The sequence below is a fragment of the Saimiri boliviensis genome, chromosome 3, assembly GCF_048565385.1.
Source record: "Saimiri boliviensis isolate mSaiBol1 chromosome 3, mSaiBol1.pri, whole genome shotgun sequence".
In the NCBI taxonomy this organism is placed as follows: Eukaryota; Metazoa; Chordata; class Mammalia; order Primates; family Cebidae; genus Saimiri; species Saimiri boliviensis.
In genome coordinates, this window is record NC_133451.1 from 174,163,413 (window position 1) to 174,190,280 (window position 26,868).

At 41.2% G+C, this 26,868-nt stretch overlaps 1 protein-coding gene and 1 pseudogene across 1 annotated transcript in view; one reads left to right on the forward strand and one right to left on the reverse strand.

Moving 5' to 3' along the window:
• Nucleotides 1–5,410: 5,410 nt before the first annotated feature.
• Nucleotides 5,411–26,868, reverse strand: part of GALNTL6 (polypeptide N-acetylgalactosaminyltransferase like 6) — a 1,203,768-nt gene continuing 1,182,310 nt past the window's right edge. The window contains exons 12-13 of the mRNA XM_003938723.4: nt 23,291–23,440; nt 5,411–7,376 (exon numbers count right to left, since the gene is read on the reverse strand). Of these exons, the coding sequence (XP_003938772.1) occupies nt 7,209–7,376; nt 23,291–23,440 (318 nt within the window). The 3' untranslated portion in view covers nt 5,411–7,208. The remainder of the gene's footprint in view (nt 7,377–23,290; nt 23,441–26,868) is intronic.
• On the forward strand, nt 8,155–12,552 carry LOC120367725 (small ribosomal subunit protein uS17-like; annotated as a pseudogene).

Here is a 26,868-nt window from a genome sequence, read left to right on the forward strand (position 1 = left end):
GTAATTCCAGCTATTCGGGAGGTTGAGTCATGAGAATTGCTTGAACCTGGGAGGCAGAGGCTGCAGTGAGCCAAGATCACACCACTGAGCTCCAACCTGCGTGACAGAGCATAGGTGTAAAGTAACATAGGTAAGCCAGCACCTAAGCTGTTTAGTTATGACAGCTCCCTCAAGGTGAGTTAAGTCAGAATAAGCTCGTCAGCAGAAAGATTCTGAAATGTAACTAGCCTTTCTGTACTGAGGTTAGTCGGGTCACCATGTTGGACTGAGCAGAGAAGGAGAGCAGAGACGTGTGGAAAGCCCAGGAAGCTACTGTGCCTTGGGCAGAAGCAGGCAACTTCAGGCAGTGGGGATGGAAGAAATGTTTCCAGGTTTCTCTGAAGTGAAGCATCAAACATGTGCCTGAGCTGTTGTCTGCCAAGAGGCTGCAGTACCAGACATACCAGTTTGGTACGTCAAGTGCAGAGATGAGTGACTATGAATAAAAGCTTCAGGTCAATGTCAAGTCTACCAAATAGAGTTGCAAACAGCTCCCAGTTCTGCAAGCAAAGACTATAGACATAAATCAAAGAGCAATCTTCCAATGTCAGCAGTGCAGGAAAGACTGGCCACTTGTCACGCTTCAGTGTGCTCAGCCACGGTCTCACACATGGAGAGTAATTACAGTTGGTAGTCATCTGAGAGGAATGATGGCAGGAGCAGGACTGGTCGATGAGGTGAAGGGAGAGGAGGAAGCGTGCCCCATATTGAGAGATACAATTTACCTCTCTCCATTTATATGTACTCCCAGAACCACAGGGAATCACATAACAGTATTTTCCCTTTGAGGTGTGCTTTCTCATGATTTATAAGAAATGCCTTATTTCTAGCGTGTCTGCAGCATGTGTTTATGGAAGCTCATTGCGGCCCTATAATCCTGCCAGGACAACAAGCCTAAAGACATTTTACTAAATGAGTTTTTAGGAATAAATCAATGTTCACAATGTCATACTGTTAGGATGATTCTAAATCCTGAAAAAATATAACCTAGCACTCACCCTCAGGGGAGAGTCAACTTTCTCTGGAGTCATCAACTTTCTCCAGAGTCATTAGATGTGTGTGATATCCTGATCCAGGAATGTCCCACAGTGGCAGGTGGGACCCTCCATGATTGCTGAATAGCCGGCTTCGTAATCAAACTGCCATTGAATTTTTTTTTTTTTAAGACAGGATCTCATCCTGTCACCTAGGCTGGAGTGCAGTTGTACGATCATGGCTCACTGCAGCCTCAACCTACTGGGCTCAAGTAATCCTCCTGCCTCAGCCTCCCCAGTAGCTGGGATTACGGGCATATGCTATGACAGCTGGTTAACTTTTAAAAAAATTTTTGTAGAGATGTCATCTCCCTATGTTGCCCAGGCTGGTCTTGAACTCCTGGGCTTAAGTGATCCTCCTGCCTTGGCTTCCCACAGTGCTGGGATATAGTATGAACCACGGCACCTGGGCCACTGACTTTTTTGATGAATCAGCCATAAATTTCACAGTGCTTATTTTTCCAAGGAAGCATTCTGCTTTGCTAATTCCTTATGGAGATAGTTATAAAAAGATTGAAATAAAAGTTTTCCATATGAGAAGAATAAGCACAAAATATTAATAGGTATTTACTTATTTATATGTGGCTAACTTCCTTTAAAACTTTGCTCCTGAAGAAATGATACCAAGTGTTTGCATGGGTTTCATGTTTTCCAAGAAACCTGAGAAGAATGGGCTGAACACACTTTTTTATTGATTGTAAATCCATCTTCATTTTCTGTTATTCATTTATTGTATAATGTTTTAGGTTATCAATTCATAAAGCAATTCTGGAACTTGCATTATTCACTGAGTCTTCTGATACAGTGAATGCTTTTAAAAATAGTTATGCGATCATATTAATATTTTTAAGTAAATACTAGTAGAGATAGAAGCCAATACATTGCCATTGCTGGGATATTAATCCAGCCTTGGAAAAAGCTTAAGTCCCACATTTACTCCATGACTGCTTTAAAGCACAGCTTTTTCTTTGTAAATACATTAAAAAAGATTTTAAAAATTAATTATTCTGGCAAAACCATGTTGTATTATGGAGAAGTAGCAATTTCCAAGGCCAGATTATGATTTTTCCTCCTATTCTCATAAAAGGGTAGGTCAGTACTCTACTGTCCAATTTTCAAATCATGTTATTTGCAGGAAAGAGAATCTTTCTGAGGACTGTTCAGTTCCCTTTGTTAAACAACCATACCAACATATGTAGTTTTCTACTTTTCAGAATGGTAGTAGTGGTATTTCAGGTAAATAGAGTCTCAATCTTTAATGGAGTGGAAATGCCTCCTTAGACATGCTTGTTGTCAATATTGTGCCGTTTGGCTTAGGGGCAGATTCTCTAGGCTTCATTTTATTCTATTTGTTTTCTATTTGCATACATTTAACAGTTGCTTGAAAGTTTGGAGTTTTAATTTTGGCCTTAATGTCTCAATTTAAATTAAAAAAAATTTATATTACATTTTAAACAATTAATTTAATTTTAAAAAAATGTTTAAGTTCAGGGATACATATGCAGGTTTGTTATGTAAGTAAACTTGTGTCATGGGGATTTGTTGTACAGATTATTTCATCACCCAGGTATTAAGCCCAGTACCTGTAAGTTATTTTTCCAGATCCTCTCCCTCTTTTCACCCTCCACCTTCAGATAGGCTCCAAAATATTACATTTTTTTAAATTCAGAGATCAAGAGACCAATCTTGGTTGACCTCTCTGTGTCACATCAAAATAATGCAATATATTCAGGTTTTCTCAAAGGACAGAGCCAAACACGTTATGGCTAGCTTTCCATTATTGTAACATCCTACAAGATCATTGCAAATCTGAGCTTTGCAGGGTGCAGAACCCAGCGTTGTCTCTTTGGTAGAATTGTAAATGGCAATCAGCTGTTTAATGACATAATGTGAATTTTTATAGGCTCATCTAATTCTACAACAAGACTGCTCTCTGAACACTTGAGATAAATCTTCACTCACTCTCTGGAATTGTTCAACACACAGGTTAATTTCTCACTATTGCTTTTCGCCAGTATGCATCTTGAATGCTTCAAGATCTCTTGACCTATACAAAATATCTCTGTGGCAGAAGGTTAAAAAAAAAGCTCTTCAAATTTATGACAGACCCATAGCCAATATAATACTGAATGGGCAAAAACTGGAAGCATTCCCTTTGAAAACTGGCACAGGACAAGGATCCCTCTCTTACCGCTCCTATTCAAGATAGTATTGGAAGTTCTGGCTAGGGCAATCAGGCAAGAGAAAGAAATAAAGAGTATTCAAATAGGAAGAGAGGTAGTCAGATTGTCTCTGTTTGCAGATGACATGATTATATATTTAGCAAACCCCATCATCTCAGCCCGAAATCTCCTTAAGCTGATAAGCAACTTCAGCAAAGTCTCAGGATACAAAATCAGTGTGCAAAAATCACAAGCATTCCTATATAACAATAACAGACAAACAGAGAGCCAAATCAAGAGCAAACTCCCATTCACAATTGCTATAAAGAGAATAAAATACCTAGGACTGCAACTAACAGGGGATGTTAAGGACCTTTTCAAGGAGAACTACAAACTACTGCTCAAGGAAATAAGAGAAGACACAAGCAAATGGAAAAATATTCCATGCTCATGAATAGGAAGAATCAATATCATGAAAATGGCCATACTGCCCAAAGTAATTTATAGATTCAATGATATTCCTATCATGCTACCACTGACTTTCTTCACAGAATTAGAAACAACTACTTTAAATTTCATGTGGAACCAAAAAAGAGCTCATATAGCCAAGAGAATCCAAAGCAAAAAGAACAAAGCTGGCAGCGTCATGCTACCTGACTTCAAACTATACTGCAAGGATACAGTAATCAAAACAGCATGGTACTGTTACCAAAACAGACATGAGGACAGAAGAGAGGCCTCAGAAATAATGCTACACATCTACAACCTTTTGATCTTTGACAAACCTTGCAAAGACAAGCAAATGGGCAAAGGATTTCCTGTTTAATAAATAGTGTTGGGAAAACTGGCTAGTCATATGCAGAAAACTGAAACTAGACCCCTTCCTTATACCTTATATAAAAACTAGCTCAAGATGGATGAAAGACTTAAATGTAAGACCTAAAATCACACACACACACACACACACACACACACACACACACAAACACAGAAGAAAACCTAGAGAATACCATTTAGGACATTGGCATGAGCAAACATGGCTAAAACACTGAAAGCAATGGCAACAAAAGCCAAAATTGACAAATGGAATTTAATTAAACTAAAGAGCTTCTGCACAGCAAAAGAAACTGTCATCAGAGTGAACAGGCAACCTATAGAATTGTAGAAAACGTTTACAATCTATCCATCTGACAAAGGACTAATATCCAGAATCTACAAAGATCTTAAACAATTTGCAAGAAAAAAACCAACCCCATCAAAAAGTGGGAGAAGGATATGAACAGATACTTCTCAAAAGAAGACATTTATACAGCTAACAAACACATTTAAAAAAGCTCATCATCACTGGTCGTTAGAGAAATGCAAATCAAAAGCACAATGAGATATCGTCTCACACTAGTTAGGATGGCAATCATTAAAAAGTCAGGAAACAACAGATACTGAGAATGTGAAGAAATAGGAACACTTTTACACTGTTGGTGGGAGTGTAAATTAGTTCTACCATTGTCGAAGACAGCTGGTGATTCCTCAAGGATCTAGAACCAGAAATACCATTTGACCCAGCAATCTCATTACTGGGTATATACCCAAAGGATTATAAATCATTTTACTATAAAGACACATGCACACATGTGTTTGTTGCAGCAATGTTCACAATTGCAAAGACTTGGAACCAACCCAAATATCCATCAGTGATAGACTGGATAAAGAAAATGTGGCATATATACATCATGGAATACTATGCAGCCATAAAAAAGGATCAGTTCATGTCTTTCGCAGGGACATGGGTGAAGCTGGAAACCATCATTCTCAGCAAACTAACATAGGAGCTAAAAACCAAACACTACATGTTCTCACTATAAGTGGGAGCTGAACAATGAGAACTCATGGACACAGGGAGGGGAACATCACACACCAGGTTCTACCAGGGGCTGGGAAGCTAGGGGAGGGCTAGCATTAGGAGAAATACCTAATGTAGATGACAGGTTGATGGGTGCAACAAACTACCATGACATGTGTATACCTATGTAACAAACCTGCACTTTCTCCACAGGTATCCCAAAATTTAAAGTATAATTTAAAAAAAAAGAAAAAAAATAGCTCTTCAAAAGAATGCTTGAAAAATCAGTAAAGATAATGAAATATCTCTTCCCCAACTATTAGCCTGGTAGTTTAGACATTTTTATTAGGTTTCAAGGAGATTACTAAATCATGAATATGTACAAGAAGAGGCTTCATGGCCTGTATGAAAGTTTCTAAATGTGAATATTATCTTAGTGGGCATCCCCAGGGAGGCCTAGTATTCTCATCTAGTGACCGAAAATCTCAAGTTAAATCACAGTAATACCCAGAACCAGCTTGGGTAACAGAGTGAGGCAACATGGCACAAGAGTAAAAACACAAGAATAGGGGTCAGAAGACAGCCCTGCCAGGAGCTGGGCCTTTCTGGGCTTTTGTTATTCATCTGAAGAAAAAAAGGGATTGGATCGTAGGAGTCTTCCCAGTTCTAACATTTAATGCTCTAGATCCAAGATGTTATATAAATTTTTATTAACAGGAACACCAGCTTAAAACAAAAAAGCAAAGTCAAAACATTGTTATACCAAAAAAACTTGAGAGATGTATAATAAAAATAATTCTTTCTTCCTGAGGACCACCTTAGTACTTGTGTATTCTTCCCCCAACCTGACATTATTGAACAGTAAAAAATTGTTTTAAGGATTGAATGTTCCATTTAGTTTTCAGAGCATGTCTTTCTTCATCCCCAAAATATTGTCCCATTAACAGAAAATGGTGTCAGAAACACTTTATTAATGGTAATCCCTTTTATGAGCTTCCAAAGAAAAGAACATCATTCATATCAACACTACAAAAGAACAATTTTAAGAACCCAAATAAATAAACGAACAAACAAAACCATTTCTAAGCTCCCACCACTGACTAAACAGAATTAAAGTGAACCAAGCCGTTTTCACACATCACTTGGAGTGTAGATTTATTTGGGTTTAAGAATCTCCTAAACAAATTACATCAACCTCACTCCATTTCCTTGCTTAATAAAAATTATGACTGGACAAATATCAGACTTTTAAGATTTTAAAAATAATAGAAAAGTAAAAATAGATTTCCCAGGGAAGTCCCTCTCCAAAATCTTATATGGTTTTGCTGCTTCTGTGAAATCTTTCTTTGGAGTAACTTGATAGCATAGTTTTTTTTTTGTTTGTTTTTGTTTTTAACTAGATTCATAGAAGGGCATAGAATTAGAAATTCAGTGGATTCATGGAGCATGAACTTTCACAAACAATAAGAAACCTTTGCAATGAAAGGAAAATAGCAAATATAAATGAAAGGATGTGATCACTGGATGTCCATTTCATTATGTAATTTAAGTCTTACATTAGATATTGCACCCTCATTTAAAAATAAAGCAAAAGAAACCAGAATGGTATGAGCACTCTGAAATCATCTGCAGCACTTTTAAGGGTTAAACCTGCTTAACCCATTCTTAGTCAGAGAATGGCACCAAAGAGTACAGCTCACCCCTTAAGCGTGGCTAGTTCTAAACCTGTGATATCCTCAGGTTGTCAGAGCAGTCATGCACTCCATTGTCACCCCCCTCCCACCCATTTAATAGGATCCATTCATAGCTACTCACTACTGCAGGATTTGACCTGAGAAATGCTAGGATTTATTAGCTCAGCAGTTGTTTTGAAAAGTCCCTCAATAATCTTTGCCCTTGGCCAGCAAGGGAACTGCTAGTCTCGAGTTCTCAGAAGCAGCTGGTGAGATTCTCAGCCAAGTTCTTCAGATGCAGGAAGTTCTTCAGAACAACCTACTTTGACATGGCATTTACAGATTTTTAAACCAGCCTTCCTGGATCGAGGAAATGTTATTCCTGACTCCTTCGACCCAGATGCTGGCTAAAATTTCATTTATAATCTGTAGGCAATCACTCTTTCTTCCTTCTTTCTTTCTAGGAGCTGGCATGGTGGTTAAATTTTTCTAAAACAGTCATGTTAATGTGTTCAAAAATCCACTGCTGAGTCTCAGAGAGAGGGTCACATCTGGCCATGAAAATCTTCTTCTCTGCGGGGTTGCAATCCATGCAGCTGTTGCTCACAGAATGGAATAATGTTCTGTCCTGGAGGAGTCGAGAAGAAAAGAAAAGACTGTTGTAATATGTGCTGCATGATTACAACCCAAAATATACAGAAGTAAGATATTTCTGTTTATATTTCAGTGTATTTTCATTGTGTAAATAGATCAGCTCCCAAATCAAACAATAGCAGATGGAGTTGCCAATATGGAATGCGAATTTGTAGGATCTATTGGCACTATGTAGGGCTTACAAGCAGGTTCAATTAGAGACAAAAAATGGTATTCATTCATTCATTCATTCATTCATTCAATGATTCATTAAAAAACAAACAAACAAACAAACAAAAAACAATCCATGGCCAGGCGCAGTGGCTCACGCCTGCAATCCCAGCACTTTGGGAGGCCGACGTGGGTGGATCACAAGGTCAGGAGATCGACACCATCCTGGCCAACATGGTGAAACACTGTCTCTACTAAAAATAGGAAAATTGGGAAATTAGCTGGCTGTGATGGCACCCCCCTGTAGTCCCAGCTACTGGGGAGGCTGAGCAGGAGAATCGCTTAAACCCGATAGAAAGAGGTTGCAGTGAGCCAAAATCATGCCACTGTATTCCAGTCTGGCAACAGAGCGAGACTCTATCTCAAAAAAAAAAAAAAAAAAAAAAAAAAAAAGAAAAAGAAAAAAACAAATGTGAACATTTTATTTTTTTGAACTTTGTTTTCTCTGTGGTGAGCCTTTTGCTATCTGCTTGGATTTTGAAGATAATAAGTACATGGGATTGCTTGTCAAGTAGCAAGTATTGTATAGTAAGTATACAATAATGAAGCTGTTTGAGGAGAAACAGGTACGCCAAAAATTATATTTGAGTCCACAGTAAATAATACCCCCTGCTCACATGCACACACAATGACCAGAAGAGTCATAATTCCCTCACATTGAACCTCTACTGGGAAAGAAAAATACAAAAACAAAAACAAAAAAAGACAGCCAAAAGTGATGGGTTTTCAGCTGCCCTTTTCAGAAGATGAATATGGGTTTGGAGAGAGAGGATTCAGGCAATAGCTAAATGTACAAATTCAAATTTACTAGCTCTGGAGCTTCAGTCTCCTCTCAATCCCTTCATTGATAGAATGCAGGTGTTCCGGTGCTGCCATTCTCATTGCTTTCTGCAAAATGGAGGAGGCAGCATTCATTTTTAAAAAGCCCCCAGGTACATGATGCATTTAACAGCCCAGTGAATGGAAAGATACCACTGGGACAGAAAGTTTAAATAGTGAGCAAGCTCGTTGTCTGAACTAGGTCTGTCAGCACACACCCCCTTTTAATTGTGTAATTGGACAAAAGGCAATACTAAAAAATTTTTTTTCCTTAACTAGTAATAAATTTATCTCTAATATTGTCTATAATGCCAATCATATGAGAAAACGTCCCCAAATCACTTCTTACATTTTTAGGACCAAATAATGTTGTATTATTTAGTGTAAGAAAGGTTTACAGGTTCTGATTACCTTTCTTTATCTGAGGAATACTAAACTTATAATGCTTTTAGAATTAGGAGTTTCTCAGACACCCTTTGTAAACATTTATGGGTTGCTCCTGGAGTTTAAGATTCCATCAACAAATATTTAATGTCCTTTTAGGATCCGGATGTTTGCATAGCTAAACACTGCATGAAGGAAGAAAGAATAAGGAAGGAGAAAGGCAACCTGCCGGCAATTTAGTTTGCCTGTTTCTATTTTCAGTGTAAACAAAGAGCTGCGCCTAATACAAAGGCTTCCTATTCTCATTAAAGGGGTTTCCTGAGTTTATTGTGGATTTTACTTTCCTCACACAAAGAGGACTCCTGAGATCTCTTTGCCATTTTATTTCCCTCCTGCTTCTTTAATTCCACCCATGTCTGACCCCAGGAAAGACTCTGAGAAACTCTCTCCTCCTCTGGGATGGAGGAAGCAGCTTCCCGGAGGAAGAGGAATCTCCGCCAGCCCTTCTTTCTGGGAGGGCTAGATATCTGCTGTCACAAATGCCCTCTCCCAGCTGCTGCTGTAGCCTTCGGGCAGCAGTCTTCTTCACTGTCTTCTATTTTCTTCTCTAGCATCTCTCATGCACACTCTCCCAGCCCCAACCACTAGTGAGACTACAGGGATCTAATAGGTTTGGGTCAGTTTTTCAAAGAGCACTCTTAAGCTATTACAGTCATGAAAATTCTAGGTGACCTGCTACATTCTAATTCACTTTCTTCTATGCACATGCACTCCTTGCCCTCTCTTCACTATTTGTATTTTTTCTGGCTGTTACCTTTATCAATAGCTCATGTGTGGCTGGGCATGGTGGTTCATGCCTGTGATTCCAGCACTTCGAGAGGCTAAGGCAGGCGAATCACATGAGGCCAGGAATTCGACACCAGCCTGGCCAAACATGGTGAAACCCTGTCTCTAATAAAAACATAAAAATTAGCCAGGTGTGGTGGTGCACGTCTGTAAAGCCAGCTACTTGGGAGGTGGAGGCAGGAGAATAGCTTGAACCCAGGAGGCAGACACTGCAGTGAGCTGAATCAGGCCACTGCACTCCAGCCTGGAAGACAGAGCAAGACTTGGTCTCAAAAAAAAAAAAAAAGCTCATGTGAGCCCTTCAGAGGAGCAGTTTTCCCCTCAAAACACATATCTCCATAAAAGCTAAGAAGTGAGGAAAGGGATAGGACATGTGTCTATTTTCTTTTCTCCCTCGGCTTGTGTACCTCACCGTGCATGCAAGTATCAAACCAGACTTTGTGAACATTTTATTTTTTTGAACATTATTTTCTGAACCATCAACTGATCATATTTTTCCAAATCCCATACTGGAACACATGCTCAGCCAAATACAGGTGTTCTCCTGGGGAGAACCAAGTGGAATATGCAAATTCAACACCACCCTGAACGATCCAGAATGTGTTTCTGTACTTGTACTTGATGTTCTCAAAGAAGCTGAAACATTGGATTCCCTTCATCTCTCTGTGTCTGAGAAGCTTCATCAGTAAAATGAGGGGGTGGATTAGATAAATCTCTGAAGCCTCTTCTAGTCATAAAAATGAATGAGCACTTTATTCTAAAGTTCACTAGTGGCCGAGACAGATGACAGGGTGTCAAACTAGAGACCATTGACAGTGATCAGTAGATCCACATGAGGAAGGAGACCCTTAATCATCTTAAGCTTCTAAGACCCCTCCCCCCAGACTTCCACGTTGCATTTTGACAGGAGAAGTAAAGGCTGACAGACCTGGGTGCCACCCTTTATTGCACTCCTGTAGATCGCAGGCATGGTATGGAGGAATCTTTCTGGAAGGCATTGTTTTTACTTAAACACAATCAAACCCCCACCTAAGTCATGTGCCCCACACCTACTTTGTGGATCAAGACCCTTTCACTTTTAATTTCTAGAGTTGTAAGCCCAGGACCCTTTCATATGTGATTTCTAGAGTTGTGACCCATTTTTTTTTTTTTTTTTTTTTTTTTTTTTTTTTTTTTTTTTTTTTTTTTGAGGCAGAGTCTTGCTATGTCGCCAGGCTGGAGTGCAGTGGCACAATCTCAGCTCACTGCAACCTCTGCCTCCTGGGTTGAAGCGATTCTTCCACCTCAGCCTCCAAAGTAGCTGGGACCACAGGTGCGTGCCACCATGCCTGGCTAATTTTTGTATTTTTAGTAGAGATGCAGTTTCACCATGTTGGTCAGGATGGTCTCGATCTCTTGACCTAGTGATCTGCCCACCTCAGCCTCTCAAAGTGCTGGGATTACAGGCATGAGCCACCACGCCTGGCCCAGCTGTGACCTTTAAAAGGGCAAGGATTTTCTTTGTTGGGGATCTTGGTTGTTAGGCATCTATGCCACTGCAGCTCCCAGCTGAATAAATCACCACCCAGTGACCGAATAAATCACCACTTCCTTTCTAGTTCCGTGTTCGAGAGGTTTTTCTGTGGTCTTTCCTGCTTCACACAGTCTGATTGTTTCCTGGTTGGAGACAGAGCTCTGCTCACCCTTGTCTTGGGAGTGCCCAGCAAATCCTATGGGTGAAGCTTTACAGAGCGCCTTCTGCCTGGCCCATAGCAAACATTTTCCACTTTTGACCTTGGGGGCTAGCTACACCACTGCCATCTTTATGTTTCTACTCAGCTGAGCTTGTGAACTACTAAATGTCTTTCCTGGTGCTTTTCCTGTTTGGAATTAAGTGTGTGGATTGAGGAATTGTTTTTTGAATGTGGTCTTTGGTTCTATGACAGCCCTTCCCTCCTCTGCCCTTCCTCTTGGCAGTCGCCGCAGCCGTAACAGAACTGAACACGATTTTTTTCTGTGGAACAGACTTCTGAGTGTTTTGGCAAGTCTGCTGTTCCATAACAACCCTCCCTACAGGACAAGGGAAGATGTTCCTTCTTTGCTTTTAACTAGATTGTGCTTTGCCCAGTCCTGGGGGATGACACCACCTGTGCTCTGACTGTTCACAGTGGAATCCAACATTGCATTTTGCTTCACTCCTTTCAGTTTTCATGGATGCCTACTCTGTCTATTTTTGTGTTTTTCAATTTGTTTGGGTTTTGTTTTGTTTTGCCTGAGAAAATTTGAAATTGTTGAGAGGAAATGTGAAAGTCTGAATCCAGGACTACTTCATAATCAATGCTCAATGACAGTCGACCAGTCCACCCTGGCAAATGTAGGACCCTCAAAACAAAGGTGACCCTCAAAACAAAGGTGACCCTCAAAACAAGAAGAGGGTCCTGCTGGGAGAAACTGGCAAGGAGAAGCTCCTGCGCTACTACAAGAACATCGGTCTGGGCTTCAAGACACCCAAAGAGGCTATTGAGGGCACCTGCATTGACAAGAAATGCCCCTTCACTGGTAACGTCTCCATTCGAGGGCGGATCCTCTCTGGCGTAGTGACAAAGATGAAGATGCAGAGGACCATTGTCATCCGCTGAGACTACCTGCACGACATCCGCAAGTACAACCGCTTCGAGAAGCGCCACAAGAACATGTCCGTACACCTGTTCCCCTGCTTCAGGGACGTCCAGATCGGTGACATCGTGACAGTGGGTGAGTGCCGGCCCCTGAGCAAGACTGTGCGCTTCAACGTGCTCAGGGCCACCAAGGCCGCCGGCACCAAGAAGCAGTTCCAGAAGTTCTGAGGCTGGATGTCAGCCCACTCCCCACAATCAAATAAAATTATTTTCTCATTCTCAAAAAAAAAAAAATTGGGATTATTATCCCAATTTTATAAATGTAGAAACAGAAATTCAGTAACAGTAAGGGAGAACCACCAGAGGCTACCGCAATGATTCAGATTTCGGCTGATGCAAAAATGAGAGCAGTGGGATGAGTTGGGAGTGACCCGGGGGAGTGATCTAAGAAAATGCACTGGGCATTCTGATTAATGAGATGTGGGGGCTCGGTAGAGGGAGGAGGTGGATGTCTAGAGGAACAGTCCTATTGAGGCAAGAAATGCAGAAAGAGAAGCAGGATTGGTGTGGGAATGAAAATGATTTCAGTTTTAGGTATGATGAGTTGGAGATGTTTATGGGACATCAAGGTTTAGATGCCCAGTGAGTAGTTAGATATAGACGGGATCTCAGAGTAGCTCCTCTGTGTTAAGTGGGGAGAGTCGAGTTACTCCCTCCGATTAATTTCCATGTAAATAGAGAGATTCATTATACAAGAGTATACAAGAGTATACGTTGGAAGATGTTTCTGTGAGAGAGAAATCCCTGTTCAATGCCTTTTGTGTCTAAGACGGAAATGAGAGAATGAAGGCTTGGAATTATGAAACCAGTTTTAATCCTAGTTTTATCTCTGACAGTAACCTTTCATGGTCACTTAGTTTGTCAGTGATTCAGGGTTTCCATCTGTAAAGTGAATGGAGTGGGCAGGAGGGGAGTGGGATGAGACAGGGAATTAAAAGATCTGCTTTCGCCGGGTGCGGTGGCTCAAGCCTGTAATCCCAGCACTTTGGGAGGCCGAGGCGGGTGGATCACAAGGTCGAGAGATCGAGACCATCCTGGTCAACATGGTGAAACCCCGTCTCTACTAAAAATACAAAAAAATTAGCTGGGCATGGTGGCACGTGCCTGTAATCCCAGCTACTCAGGAGGCTGAGGCAGGAGAATTGCCTGAGCCTAGGAGGCGGAGGTTGCGGTGAGCCGAGATCGTGCCATTGCACTCCAGCCTGGGTAACAAGAGCGAAACTCCGTCTCAAAAAAAAAAAAAAAAAAAAAAAAAAAAGATCTGCTTTCCCACCTCTTAGGGTTGTGCAGAAGAACAAGGTTGATACATGACTATCCTTTGAGCCATCTGGAAGAAAGACAAATCAAGGAGGCCTTTTCTGCCTTTTTTTACTGTTGGTGTCTGGGAGAATGCAGATAACACCTTGATAGGCATAAAAGCGACAAAGCAGTCTTACTGTCTAACCTTTTCCACTTTGTTCTTAGAATTCCTCACGGGAGGAGAAAATTGGTCTTCCTGCATCAGGGGTTAATTTGGCCAGTCAGCAATGTTTCTTGGCTGGGTGCTGTAGCTTATGCCTGTAATCCCAACACTTTGGGAGGCCGAGGCAGGTGGATCACCTGAGGTCAGGAGTTTGAGACCAGACTGGCCAAGATGGTGAAACCTGTCTCTACTAAAAAACACAAAAATTAGCCGGGCATGGTGGTGCATGCCTGTAATTCCAGCTACTCAGGAGGCTGAGACACCAGAATCACTTGAACCCAGGAGGCAGAGGTTGCAGTGAGCTGAGATCACCCCAGCACTCCAGTCTGGGTGACAGACCAAGACTCTGACACACACAAAAAAGAAAATAAGTAATGTTTGTGAATGCCCTGACAGAGCCCCTTGGTGTGTGTGCTGAGACGGTGCTGGCCACAGCAAACCTTCAAACCCTCCTTCTGCTCCGCTCACCAGCTTTTCTGGGCCAGTGATGTGCACAGCCTGTCCTCAATTCCCGTGAGAGCAGACAAGATCATGAAAAAAAAAAAATCAATCCTGATGTGTCAGATCCCGGCTCTGCAATCCATTCAAAGACTTCACACTCTCTTAGTCAAATTGTTAGTGTGACCTACAGGGTCTTGTATAGTCCTGCCTCTACAGATGTCTGGCCTTCTTTATATTTTTGAGACAGGGTCTCACTCTGTCGCCCAGACTGAAGTGCAGTGGCGTCACCTTGGCTCACTGCAGCCTTGACATCCCAGGCTCAAATAATTGTTCCGTCTCAGCCTCAGTGGCTGGGACCACGTGCATGCTGCTACCACACACAGCTAATTTGTATTTTTTTTTTTTTTTTTTTTTTTTTTTTTTTTTGTAGAGATGGGGTATTGCCATGTTGCTCAGAGGGGATGTGTGGCCTAATAGTATTATTATATTATTACTTTTAATGGCAAAAACTGCAATTACTTTTGCACCAAACTAATAGTTCATCTTTCTGTCACACATATGCATTTCAACTGGCCTCTTTCTGTTCTGAGAAAACCAATATCCTGCTTATCTCAGGGCTTTGCACAACTTGATCCGTATATCTGGGGTCTTTTTCTCCAACACTTTCTTTACCTACCTAAAGGTAAAGGTCTCCATCTTTTTGGCCTCCATTTAGAAGTTAGTTTGTCAGAGAAGGCTTCCCTACCCTTCTGACCTGGATAGTGCCCAGTGTTTTGTGTTCTCATATTACCCTGTACACTTCCTCTAAGTAATATTTGTCTGCTTCCCTTCTATACTGAAAGCTCCATGAGTAAAACAAGCCCGTATGTTTCGCATCTTGTTTCTGTCTATCCATATCTCTTTAGCTCCCCTCAGTAAACCTGCCCCCAAGTCATGTGAACGTAATAGCTACTATTTGTCAAATGTGTATCTAGGTGTCAGGCAGTGCTAAGTATTCTACCCAGATTTTCTCTCTCTCTCTTTTTTTCCTACCTAAACCCACTTAAGCAACCTGAAGAGACAGTGAATGTGGATAAACAGGAAGCTAGATTCACTCATTCATTCATTCATTTATTCAGTGAATTTGAATTAAGTACCTATTATGTGCTACAGAATGTTTTAGATGCTGGAAACAGTGCACGAAAGACAGCAGAGAAAAATTCCCGCTTTCATGAAATGGATATTCTAAGATTTAGCTATAACTAAATAGTTAAAATAGTACAGAAATGTACAGCATAGAAATATGACTAGTTAGCCCATCTACTCCTGCACGCAAAACAACTTGGAGAGCTAAAATCATATCAGAAGATATCTTGTTGAAGGTATTGTACAGTATAGTAGCTAACATCAATTGAACTCTTGTTATGTGTCATGCTCTAGGTGCACTTACATTTTTATTTTTATTTATTTTTTATTTTTTGAGATGGAGTCTCGCTCTGTCACCTGGCTGGACTGCAATGGCATGATCTTGGCTCATTGCAACCTCTGCCTCCCGGGTTCAAGCAATTCTCCTGCCTCAGCCTCCCGAGTAGCTGGGACTACAGACGCGTGTCACCATGACTGGCTAGTTTTTGTATTTTTAGTAGAGATTGGGTTTCACCATGTTGGTCAGGATGGTCTTGATCTCTTGACCTTGTGATCTGCCCACCTCGGCCTCCCAAAGTGCTGGGATTACAGACATGAGCCACTGCGCCTGGCCACATTTTTATTTAATCATCAGAATAACTTGCTAAGGAAGATACTAAACTAGTTAATAAGGGGGATTATTATCCCAATTTTATAAATGTAGAAACAGAAATTCATAGTAAGGAAGTTGCCCAAGGTCCCAAAGCCAGCATCCATAGTGAGACCAGTGTCTATCATCAGGCCCTGTGCTCTCTGTCTCCCTCTCTCTCTTTTTTTTCCCCCTTGATACAGGGTCTCACTGCGTCACCCTGGCTGGAATGCAAGAGCACAGTGTCATGATAGTGACTCACTGTAGCCCAGGCCTCCAAGGCTCTGGTGATCCTCTTGCCTCTGCCTCCCAAATAGCTAGGACCACAGATCTGTGCCACTCCGCCCAGGTTTTTTATTTTTATTTTTTGTAGGGACAGCGTTTTGCCATGTTGCCCAAGCTGGTCTTGAACTCCTGGGCTCTAATGATCTGTCTTGGCCTCTCAAATGCCTCAGCCTCCCAAAATGCCAGCATTAGAGATGAAACATAACTCAGAGGTTAAGAACAGAGACTGGGTACAGAGGCTCTGAGTTCTGTTTCATCTCTTTTCTTGGCTGGGCCAACTACCAGTCTACTCCCACCCCACACCTGCTTGGTAGGAAAGAATTGTCCTGATTAACAAACACTAATTTGATTTTTTCATAGTTTCTATTAACAAGATTCTTTTCTGTTTGACAGTCTAGATGTCAGTAGGCATTTTTTCACAAAGACTTTATCTTTGTGGAAGAGCCCCAGGATAGTCTTAACGGAAACTTTCTATTTCAGAGTGACCAGAGAATGGCAGTTAAGTATGCTAGATGATCAGTAGGAGTATTGCTAAGTTGAAATGGCAGAAGTTAGAAGGTCATAACAACCTAAGTGACTTCAGCTGGGTTAGACATACAGCTAAAAATAGGATGGGAAGATGGAATTAATTACTGGAAAGGCAGCTTCATTGCTGAGATGAATGTATAGACCTCCTGAGAGTTAGCCTCATCCTTCTTTGACAAGGTAACTGAATTTTCAATTTGCGCTGAAATTTTTTTGCATAAGGATCAAACTTCTTAGGATACAGTGACATCAGTCCTCTATTACCAAAATGTTGCAGACACTGGGCACCTGGTTTTCAGCAAGATGTCTGAAGAGTCCAGTTTTGTTTTCCTATGGGCAAGCTAGAGAATGATGGTCTAGAAGGTAATTTTATGTGAATTTTTCTCTGGTTGAGTAACTTCCTCATTAATGAATTATTGTCACCTCTACTATATGATAGAGGGTCAGGGCTTCACTTTGCACTGGGATTAACAATTTAGATGAAGGCAGGAATGGAAGCTGATCCAATCTGTGGATGGAATAAATTATAGTTCAATTGCTATTAAGTCGAATAAAAATATTTAAATGCAGGTTGGGATAAACATAGTAAGATAGAGTTTAATGGAAACAAACAGATAGCAACATAAATATAAAAAATGACCTGTACAGGTATAAGATTGGAGAGATATGTCTGTATAACAAAGCGAGAGAAAAAGACAGATTTTTTTCCCCCAATACTGAAAGCTCATTAAGAAGCTGAGTGTGTGAAGTTAAGGCAGGAAATCAATCAACTTAGGCTAAATTAACAGAAACTTTGCTCACAGCAAAGTGTGCTGGAAGCTCATAACAAAAGCTGCTAGAAATTCAACTTTCCTTGGTGGCAACATTCCTAGACCATTGAGTTCTGGGAATCATGCCACTCTCTAAGACTATCTGAAGTACATTAGGGGTGCGTGTCCAGGAGTTAAAGGTAGGTTCAAATTAAGTCATATGGAGAGCAGTGGCAGGAAATTGGGCCATTTAATTGGATTAAAGACCAGGCAAGCATTCGTTCAAATATTTGGGATCCATCTTGAGTAAGATGAATTAAATATAATCTGTGTGGTACCAAATACCAAGGAAGAGCTTTCTAGCAATTGGGACTGTCCAAATACGAATGGGCTGACCTGGGAGAGTGTGACAGCCCAACCTCTGATCACATGTCTAGAATTTTGTAGGGACTTCATTTACCAGAACCAGAGTTGAATCACATGACATTTTAGTTAAACTTGTTGTATACCCTTGCCTTATTTTTTGGTCCTATATCAATACCTATCCAGAATAATTTAAAATAACAGCCTGGAGGTCTTCTATCTGGCATCTTGGTGGACCAGTACATCCTCATTTTATGGACTGAGGGGCCCAAACCTGGCATATATCATAAGTTACAACAAATAGTCAAATGTAGGCAGATGCCACGAATTCCACTCACTGGCTTTTTAAATGAATGTGATTGTTACACTGTTATCAATTTAGCCTGGCAGGTGCCTTCTTATCTGTACTTCCTGTTTGATGTCATTTGCAAGTCCTTTTTATGAAAGTTAACTTATAAGAACCCCCACAGAGCAACTAAGGAAAAGTCCTCTTACATCTTTTACTTTGGGGAGGTTGCATATGTAGTTTTGAGACAAAGAAATGTGTTTTTTTTTTTTTATCCAGCACAGGTTGGGGGTTTTGAAGGTGGGGTGCATATCAATAATTGAACTAGTGGTTTCTTAAGCCAGTCAATGTTAAGAACTTCATATATTAGGTATTAGACGGGCCATGTAGACATTTTTTTAAATAATTTCTTGGCCTCAGGTAGTTGGTGGGGGTTGAGGGGCAAAGTGTGTATAATACAGTGTTTCAAATACAAATAAGGAAACAAAATGCTGTAGAAGTACAAAAAAGGGGGAAATTCTAACTAGAGCAAAGGGAGAAGTAGGTTAAAGAAAGAAGGTAAAAATTTGAGCTAGAAAAGTGATTCTCCATCTGACTGCCTATTAGAATCTCCTAGGACCTTTCAAAGAATATCAGTACTCAGGCTTCACCATCTAGGGAGCCTCAGTCAGTCTATCCTCATGCCAGCGTATTGTCTTAATAATATACCTTCATAATGTTTTGATATCTGGCGCTTTTATAATGTTTTAGTACTTTTTTTTTTCCTTCTTCACGATTTTCTTAGCTATTCTTTTCCCTTGCATTTCCATGTAAATTTTAGAATCAAGTTATCACAATAGGCCTCCTGAGGTGTGTTTGGTTTTGCATTAAATGTTTAGATCATTTAAAAACTGGGGGCCGGGCGCGGTGGCTCACGCCTGTAATCCCAGCACTTTGGGAGGCCGAGGCAGGTGGATCACGAGGTCAAGAGATCGAGACCATCCCGGTCAACATGGTGAAACCCCGTCTCTACTAAAAATACAAAAAATTAGCTGGGCGTGGTAGCGCATGCCTGTAATCCCAGCTACTCAGGAGGCTGAGGCAGGAGAATTGCCTGAACCCAGGAGGCAGAGGTTGCGGTGAGCCGAGATCATGCCATTGCACTCCAGCCTGGGTAACAAGAGCGAAACTCCGTCTCAAAAAAAAAAAAAAAAAAAAAACAACAACAACAACAACAAAAAACAGACGTATGTCAGGCCTCAAAGTCCAAGCCTGCCATTGTAGCCTTGGTGACCTGCACGTACACTACACCTCTGGATGGTCCCAGGAGCCAGGAAGTCTGAAGTAACCACAAGTAACCAGGTGGCCATAGGCTGCGCTGGGTGAGGACAAATATTTTTACTGAGGTTGCTTCAACGATTCACTGTTCTTATAACAGGGGTCCCCCTGGTGGTAAAAGAAAACCAGGAACAGGATTTCTCGTCCTGGGTACCTGTTATTGTAGGAAACAGCTATGCAACTAACATAGTCCCAGCATCACAGAATAAGGATGCTCTTCTTCTTTTGTGGTGGCAAAGAGCCACATCTAAAAATAACTAGAAGCCGAGTGACAGTTGCTGAAACCAGGAAGCAAGGCCCCAAAACAACCTTCATCCACTCAAGCAAGATGGCTCTGGCCACCTTCTCTCTCCAAGATGTCACCATGTAGCTGGGGGGAGGGGTTGGCTGGTATCAGTGACACTGAATCCAACTGGCATTGGGGAACTCTCCTGGGGAATACTGATCTTATTCCTTAAAAGCATTGCAGAGGAAATAGAGACTTTAAAGCCAGATTCACCTGTGTTTGAATCCACATATCTGCTAGCATCAGTTTCTTCCTGTGTAAATTATACACAGTAGTACCTAAGTGGTTATGAGATTTGAGATACTGTGTATAAAGCACCAGCTTGATGCCTTTTTAACAGTTGGAGATGATGATGATGATGATGATGATGACGACGACTTTGGGAGCTAGGAGATGGCTCACGCAGCCCTTTAGGAAATTAGTAGAGGGCTCTGATTGAACTCATGAATATGATTATAAAAAGTGGGCGTTCCAGGGTGGGTGTGGTGGCTCGTTTCTGTAATCCCAGCACTTTGAGTGGCTGAAGCGGGTGGATCCCCTGAGGTCAGGAGTTCGAGACCATCCTGGTCAATATGTTGAAACCCCATCTCCACTAAAAATACAAAATTAGCTGGGCATGGTGGTGCATGCATGGTAATTGCAGCTACTCAGGAGGCTGAGGCAGGAGAATTCCCTGAACCTGGGAGGTAGAGGTTGCAATGAGTCAAGATCACACCATTGCCCTCAGCCTGGGTGACAAGAGCAAAACACTGCCTCAACAAACAAACAACCCCCCCAAAAACTGTCAGAAGCCCCCAGAGCCAAGTACTGCATCCAAATGGACAAGATGACACCCCAGACAGATTTCTTTTTGTGCTTTTTCTCTTTATGTTTAGGCATAGCCTTTTGGGAAAAAAAAGAGGAATTTTCTAAAACAGGTGTGTTTAAATAGGCGTGAGTCATCCATCAAGATGTGATATTTCAGAAACTTTCCATTTTGAGGCTTTTCATGCTCCTGATTAAGGATAAACACCTTGCTTGCTGTATAAATACACATGGAGTGTAACCTTTTGCTAAGTACTGCAAGACCAACAGCCACAAAAAGAGCTGAGAAGAGAGCCACAGCACGATCGCATCTAGTGGTTTCCTTTGACAAATCCCTTAGGATCCTGGAAAGATTTAGTATTAAAGCTCATAAGAGTTTCCCCTTGAAACCACTGCAGCCTGGTTTTTTTCTCCCCAGGAGCTCTGTGTATTAGTTGGTCTTATCCATCTGTAAGCTTTTGTAAGCTCCCTAATAAAAACAACTGTATTTTCTTGGCTTAATTGCATATTATTGAGTGGTTGGTGTGTCATGCTGTAAATGTACAGTAATGAGACATGTTCTGTTCATTAGGGACCACCAACACGCTAAGCAAGTGGTAAATCAGCTATTTTATTGATGTGCGCAGAAAGTAACTCCTTACATGTCAGAATGTAACCATTAAAAGAGACCCTTCCTTTATTGCACCACACACAGACTGTATCATGCTGAATAGCAAGATAGTTTGATAAGATGAATCATTTATTGTACATTTCATAATGAAAAGGGTCAGGTTTTCCTACTGCAGTGATATTCTCCCAGCCCCATTTTATCTGATACTGTCTTCATCTCTGCTTCTTTGATTCTGGATTGTTTTGTAGAAGGATATAACAACTGATGCATGGTGGGTTTTTCTTTGGCTTTTTTTTTTTTTTTTGAGTCGGAGTTTCACTCTTGTGGCCGAGGCTAGTGTGCAGTGCAGTGGTGCGATCTTGTCTCGGCTCCCTGTGACTTCTGCCTCCTAGGAACAGGCGATTCTCCTGCCTCAATGTCCCAAGTAGCTGGGACAACAGGTATGCACCAACATGACCGTCTAATTTTTTATTTTTTATGGGGTTTCGCCATGTTGGCCAGGCTTGTCTTAAACTCCTGCTTTGGCCTCCCAAAGTGCTGGGATGACGGGCATGAAGCACTGCACCCGGTCCAACCGATGTTTTGTAATTTTTCCAGACACAGCCACAACCTGCCGGGTGTTTGGGTTGGGGTGGGATGCAGAGTAAATGTATACAAACAAGCCTGCCTTTGGGTGAGTATAGTTTTAGGAGCTCATCTCTAAGAGGTAGAAACCAGAATGCTTATTAAGTGAGGGAACAAGTGACACAACCAGTCCCCTGACCCCACGCTGACTCTCCACCACTTCTTCCCTTGTTTAAGCCACAGGATGGCCAAGTTCATGAATAAAGTGGGGGATATTCCATTTTCCTCATAGCCTGAGGCAAGGCTAGCCTCAGAGCGTGACAAAGCAAACACACAGAAGGTATCTTCTCCCTGTCTGAGCAGGCCTCAGCAGTTCCACAGATTTGACGGGGCAGAGTGGAGCTTATGGAGTAATTGCTAATTGATGGCCAGTCCTATCCCCAAAAGCAAAGAAGCTGAAAAACAATTTTGTGTAGTATTCTAAAAAGTTGTCAAAAGGAAAATAGGAAAATATTTTCAAACAATAACCTAATTGCTCTTTATTAACTCAATAAAATGTGACTTTATCTATGTTTTTGAGTTTTTCCTATCATTCCCTGTTAACTTTATAATTTCTGAAACTTTTAAATTCCTCAAATAAATTCTCCTTTGCTACATTTGGGCAGGATTTTGGTGAAAACGTAAATGAGTCACTTTGTGTATAAGGATTGCAGCAATTATATCTACATAGATTATATATATTTGTGTAAACATCATTGTCTTACTGCAGACAGGTCCCAAGCCAGCGAGCCTGCGATACATAATAAATGAATGGATACCGTAATCTGTGTGTATGTGTGTTGTGCATGGGTGTTGTTAAAAATCATGCATACGTGTTTTTGCTTATTGGATACATGGTTCTTCCTTTTGAAAGTGTTCTGAGTTAAAACTAGACCGGTTCCTTGTTTTGGCTCAAAGCCATTTTTCAGTCATAACCAACAGTGACGGGCATACATATAACAAGTAAAGCCAAAAGCTTGCCCCTTTCTATGCACTCAATTTTTCCCTTCACCTTTGCTGGTGATCTCTGGATGTGTTAGCCAAATGTGTGTATGTATGACTCAGTAAAACGTTTAATCAAAACAGTATCTTGTCTTTTCTTTCTTTCTTTTTTCCTTTTATTTGAGACAGAGTCTTGCTGTGTTGCCCAGGCTGGAGTGCAGTGGCACGATCTCAGTTCACTGCAATTTCCGCCTCTCATGCTCAATTCTCCTACTTCAGCCTCTCGAGTAGCTGTGATTACAGGCACCCACCACCATGCCTGGCTAATTTTTATATTTTTAGTAGAGACAGGGTTTCACCATGTTGGTCAGGCTGGTCTCGAACTCCAACCTCTGGTGATCTGCCCACCTGGGCCTCCCAAAGTGCTGGGATTACAGGCTTGAGCCGCTGCGCTGGATCGAAAACAGTGTGTTTTCAAAGAAAACTTTGAGTAAGAATAACTTAAACCACAGCAATGTGAGAATGACCACGGTGACCGCCTCTTACCTTACGGTATCCCCAGAACTGGTTCCCCTTCATGCCATGACAGTCATAGAGTGTGACGGGGCTGTTGTGTGAGATGGCATCGAAGCAGAATTTCCGGGTATGCAGTGGCTCACCAGGTCGAATATCTTCCCTCCATCCAAAGGTAAAGAGCTAGCAAAGCAACAGTAGCAGAAAAGCTGCAGTGAGTTTGATTTGGAGAAAAGATGCGAGGGCAGGGGGAGGGATGTCTTTTAGCAATGTAGAACTCCAGCTTTGAGATCTACTAAAAAAGAGCTAAGTCTCAGCATGAGAGAGGTGTTGGAAAGGCACATGTCGTGAAGCGCTGGAGAGGCAACAGCTGCACTTTTGGTCCAGGCTGCCAAAAAACGTAAATGAAGAGTTTCCAGTCAGGTAGCAGAGAAAATAACAGAGGCTGGTGGAAAAAGAGGTTGTGGAGGGGCATGGAAGAAGGGGATTGAAGGCGAAGGAGTAAGAAGACATAAGAGGAAAGGTGGCGGGGAGAGAACAATAAAGTCTTTTTTTGTTTGTTTGTTCAGTTTGAGACTGAGTCTTGCTCTGTCTCCCAGGATGGAGTGCAATCCCGGCTCACTGCAGTCTCCACCTCCCAGGTTCAAGTGACTCTCCTGCCTCAGCCTCTCCAGTAGCTGTGATTACAGTTGTGCGCTACCACATCTGGCTAATTTTGGTATTTTAGTAGAGATGGAGTTTCACCATGTTGGCCAGGTTAGTCTTGGAACTCCTTGACTTCAGGTGATCTGCCCACCTCGGCCTCCCAAAGTGCTGGAATTAAAGGTGTGAGCCACTGTGCCTGGCCAGAAAGTCTTTAGTTAACACTCTACAGCCTTTACTTAGATAAAATGTTACTAGAACAAATCCTACAGAGTTTGCCCAAATTTGCAGATTAACTAAAGAGACAAGGAGTAGAGATGAGCTGAATTGATGCTAGCACCTTGAAAAATCGAATGTACGGGAAAGCCAAGCTTGATGAAGCAAATAATTGGCCCATTAATTTCCTAGGGTTGGTAAGAGTAGTTCTGCAGGGCAATGTAGAAAGTTTTAAACTCTAACTCACAGTAAGAAATGCAGTACACACACACACACACACACACACACACACACACTCACACACACACACCCTGGCTCCAATAGAAACAGAAGTTTCATGAAATATTATTTACTCTTACTGAGTTAAACTGACTCTGGTATTCCATCTCAATCTAAAATCTCACAACCTTTTCACATAAACCTTAGAGAATAACATTCAAACTCTTTAACATCTTAGGAACTTGCTGCAATCTGGCCTTTGCTGTTGTTCCCACCTACATTATTTTCCTTCAAATTTATGTTCCGGCAATGCTAAAACGTTTGTAGTTCCTCACACAGACCAGGCTATATATTTCCTTCTGTACCTTGTTCGTGTCAGTCCCTCTGGTTGGAAAGCAGACATTCACTAGTCAACGTAGGTAATGCTCATCAGTCATTCAAGATTTGGTTCAGGTGTCTGCTCATCCAAGAAGCTGTCGTCTTTGAACTGCTTACTCCTTCCCATCCCTTACCTTATTTCATCATGATTGTCCATTTATGTTTCTGTAGCCCTCCCTAGACAGTGAGATCCTTGGTTGCAGGGCTTGAATCACTTTTACCTTTGTGTTTCTAGCACCCGGAACAGTTTAAGACACACAATAGATCCTCAATTAAATTTCGATTGAATAAATAAAACTCATAATTATCTGTTATATGTTGGGATAACTATTAAAATAAATGAATGTCTTTTGGTCTCTCAAATGAGTTTGTGCTGTTTAATTACAACAATTATAATGACAATGCTTATATTTTGAATTTTCAACTTGGATGACTCTAGATTCAGTTACCTATTATTGGAACAGAAATTAATAGAAGTTTCCTGGCCAATAAACCTGCCACTGGCTTTGATTAAATCTTTATTTTATTTAAATAGCACATTTCCCTTGTACTATAGGCTGTCAAATCAATGCGGGAACAAGTGGTCTTGATTGGTTTATTTCCCTCTCAGTCTCCATCTCTCTCTCTCTCTCTCTCTCTCTCTCTCTCTCTCTCTCTCTTGTTTTTACACATTCAGAAGGCCAGAGCTGAAAGGGACTGTAATCACTGCTTAGTACAGTCCCTTATGAGTCAGTTGGGGAAAATCAGGCCTGCAGAAATTGAGTGTCTTGATTCTACCACACCTCAAGTGTCCCCCCTTCTTTGGTAGATTGCCTTTTCATACTTTTTATTAAATGCATCAGTTAAGTCCAAAAGAATACCTGTGTTGCAGCAAACACAGGCAAATCTGTCTGTTGGACAACTTTATTCACCTATTGTCACAATAATATCTGAGGGCATCCTTAGGTGACTTCTGTTTCTTGTTTCTGGGTATTCCAGTGCCATTATCATGCTTGGATTTGTAGCCTGATGGTTAGCCTGTCATTTTCAGTGTCTTATATATTATTATTACCTGTTTATTACTTTCCTTCATCCAAGGTGATATATCTTCAAAGTGTATCAATTGCTTTATTATTCTGCACCTATGATTAGGTAATTTTTTTCTCTCTTAGGTCTTTGACATGCTTCTTATTGCCACTTATCTTGTCTCAATGCCCATGTCAAACCAATCAAGCATTGAGTCTTTTCATTAGGCACATTTTTCTGTGTGAAATCTTGTCAATGCAGAAACAGATAGACATTATGAAATTATATTCATTGTTTGCTTTGGGGAATGTTATTGTGACATTTATAGTTTGTCTTCACTCTTGGCCTGCTCTTTTTGACAAAAGAATTTAGATTTTATTCAGGTTTCCTGTACAATAACTCTTAATTTTTTTTCAACCTTAAACTCCTCATTGTTAAGGTAAGTTGATGTCAGTTTCTCTGCTTTCTTCTTTTGAATGATTCTTTAAAACATAGATTTACAATGTGTATTAGTCCGTTCTCATGCTGCTAATAAAGACATGCCCGAGACTGGATAATTTATAAAAGAAACGGGTTTAATTGACTCACAGTTCAGCATGGCTGGGGAGGCCTCAGGAAACTTACAGTCATGGTAGAAGGTAAAGTAAACACGTCCTTCTTCCCATGGTGACAGCAAGGAACAGTGCCAAGCAAAAGGGGTAAAAGCCTCTTATGAAACCACCAGATATTATGAGAATGCACTCACTATCATGAGAACAGCATGAGAACACACTATCATGAGAATAGCTCCCATGATCAAATTATCTCCCACTGGGTCCCTCCCACGACATGTGGGGATAATGGGAACTACAACTCCAGATGAGATTTGGGTGAGGACACAGCCAAACCATATCATTTTGCCCCTGGCCCCTCCCAAATCTCATGTCCTCCCATTTCAAAACACAATAATGCTCTTCAAATAATACCCCAGAGTCTTAACTCATTCCAGCATTAACTCAAAAGTCTGTCTCATCTGAGACAAGGCAAAGTACCTTCTGCTTATGATCCTGTAAAATCAAAAGCAAGTTGGTTACTTCCTAAATACAATGTGGGTACAGGCATTGGGTAAATACAGCCATTCCAAATGGGAGAAATTGGCCAAAACAAAACCA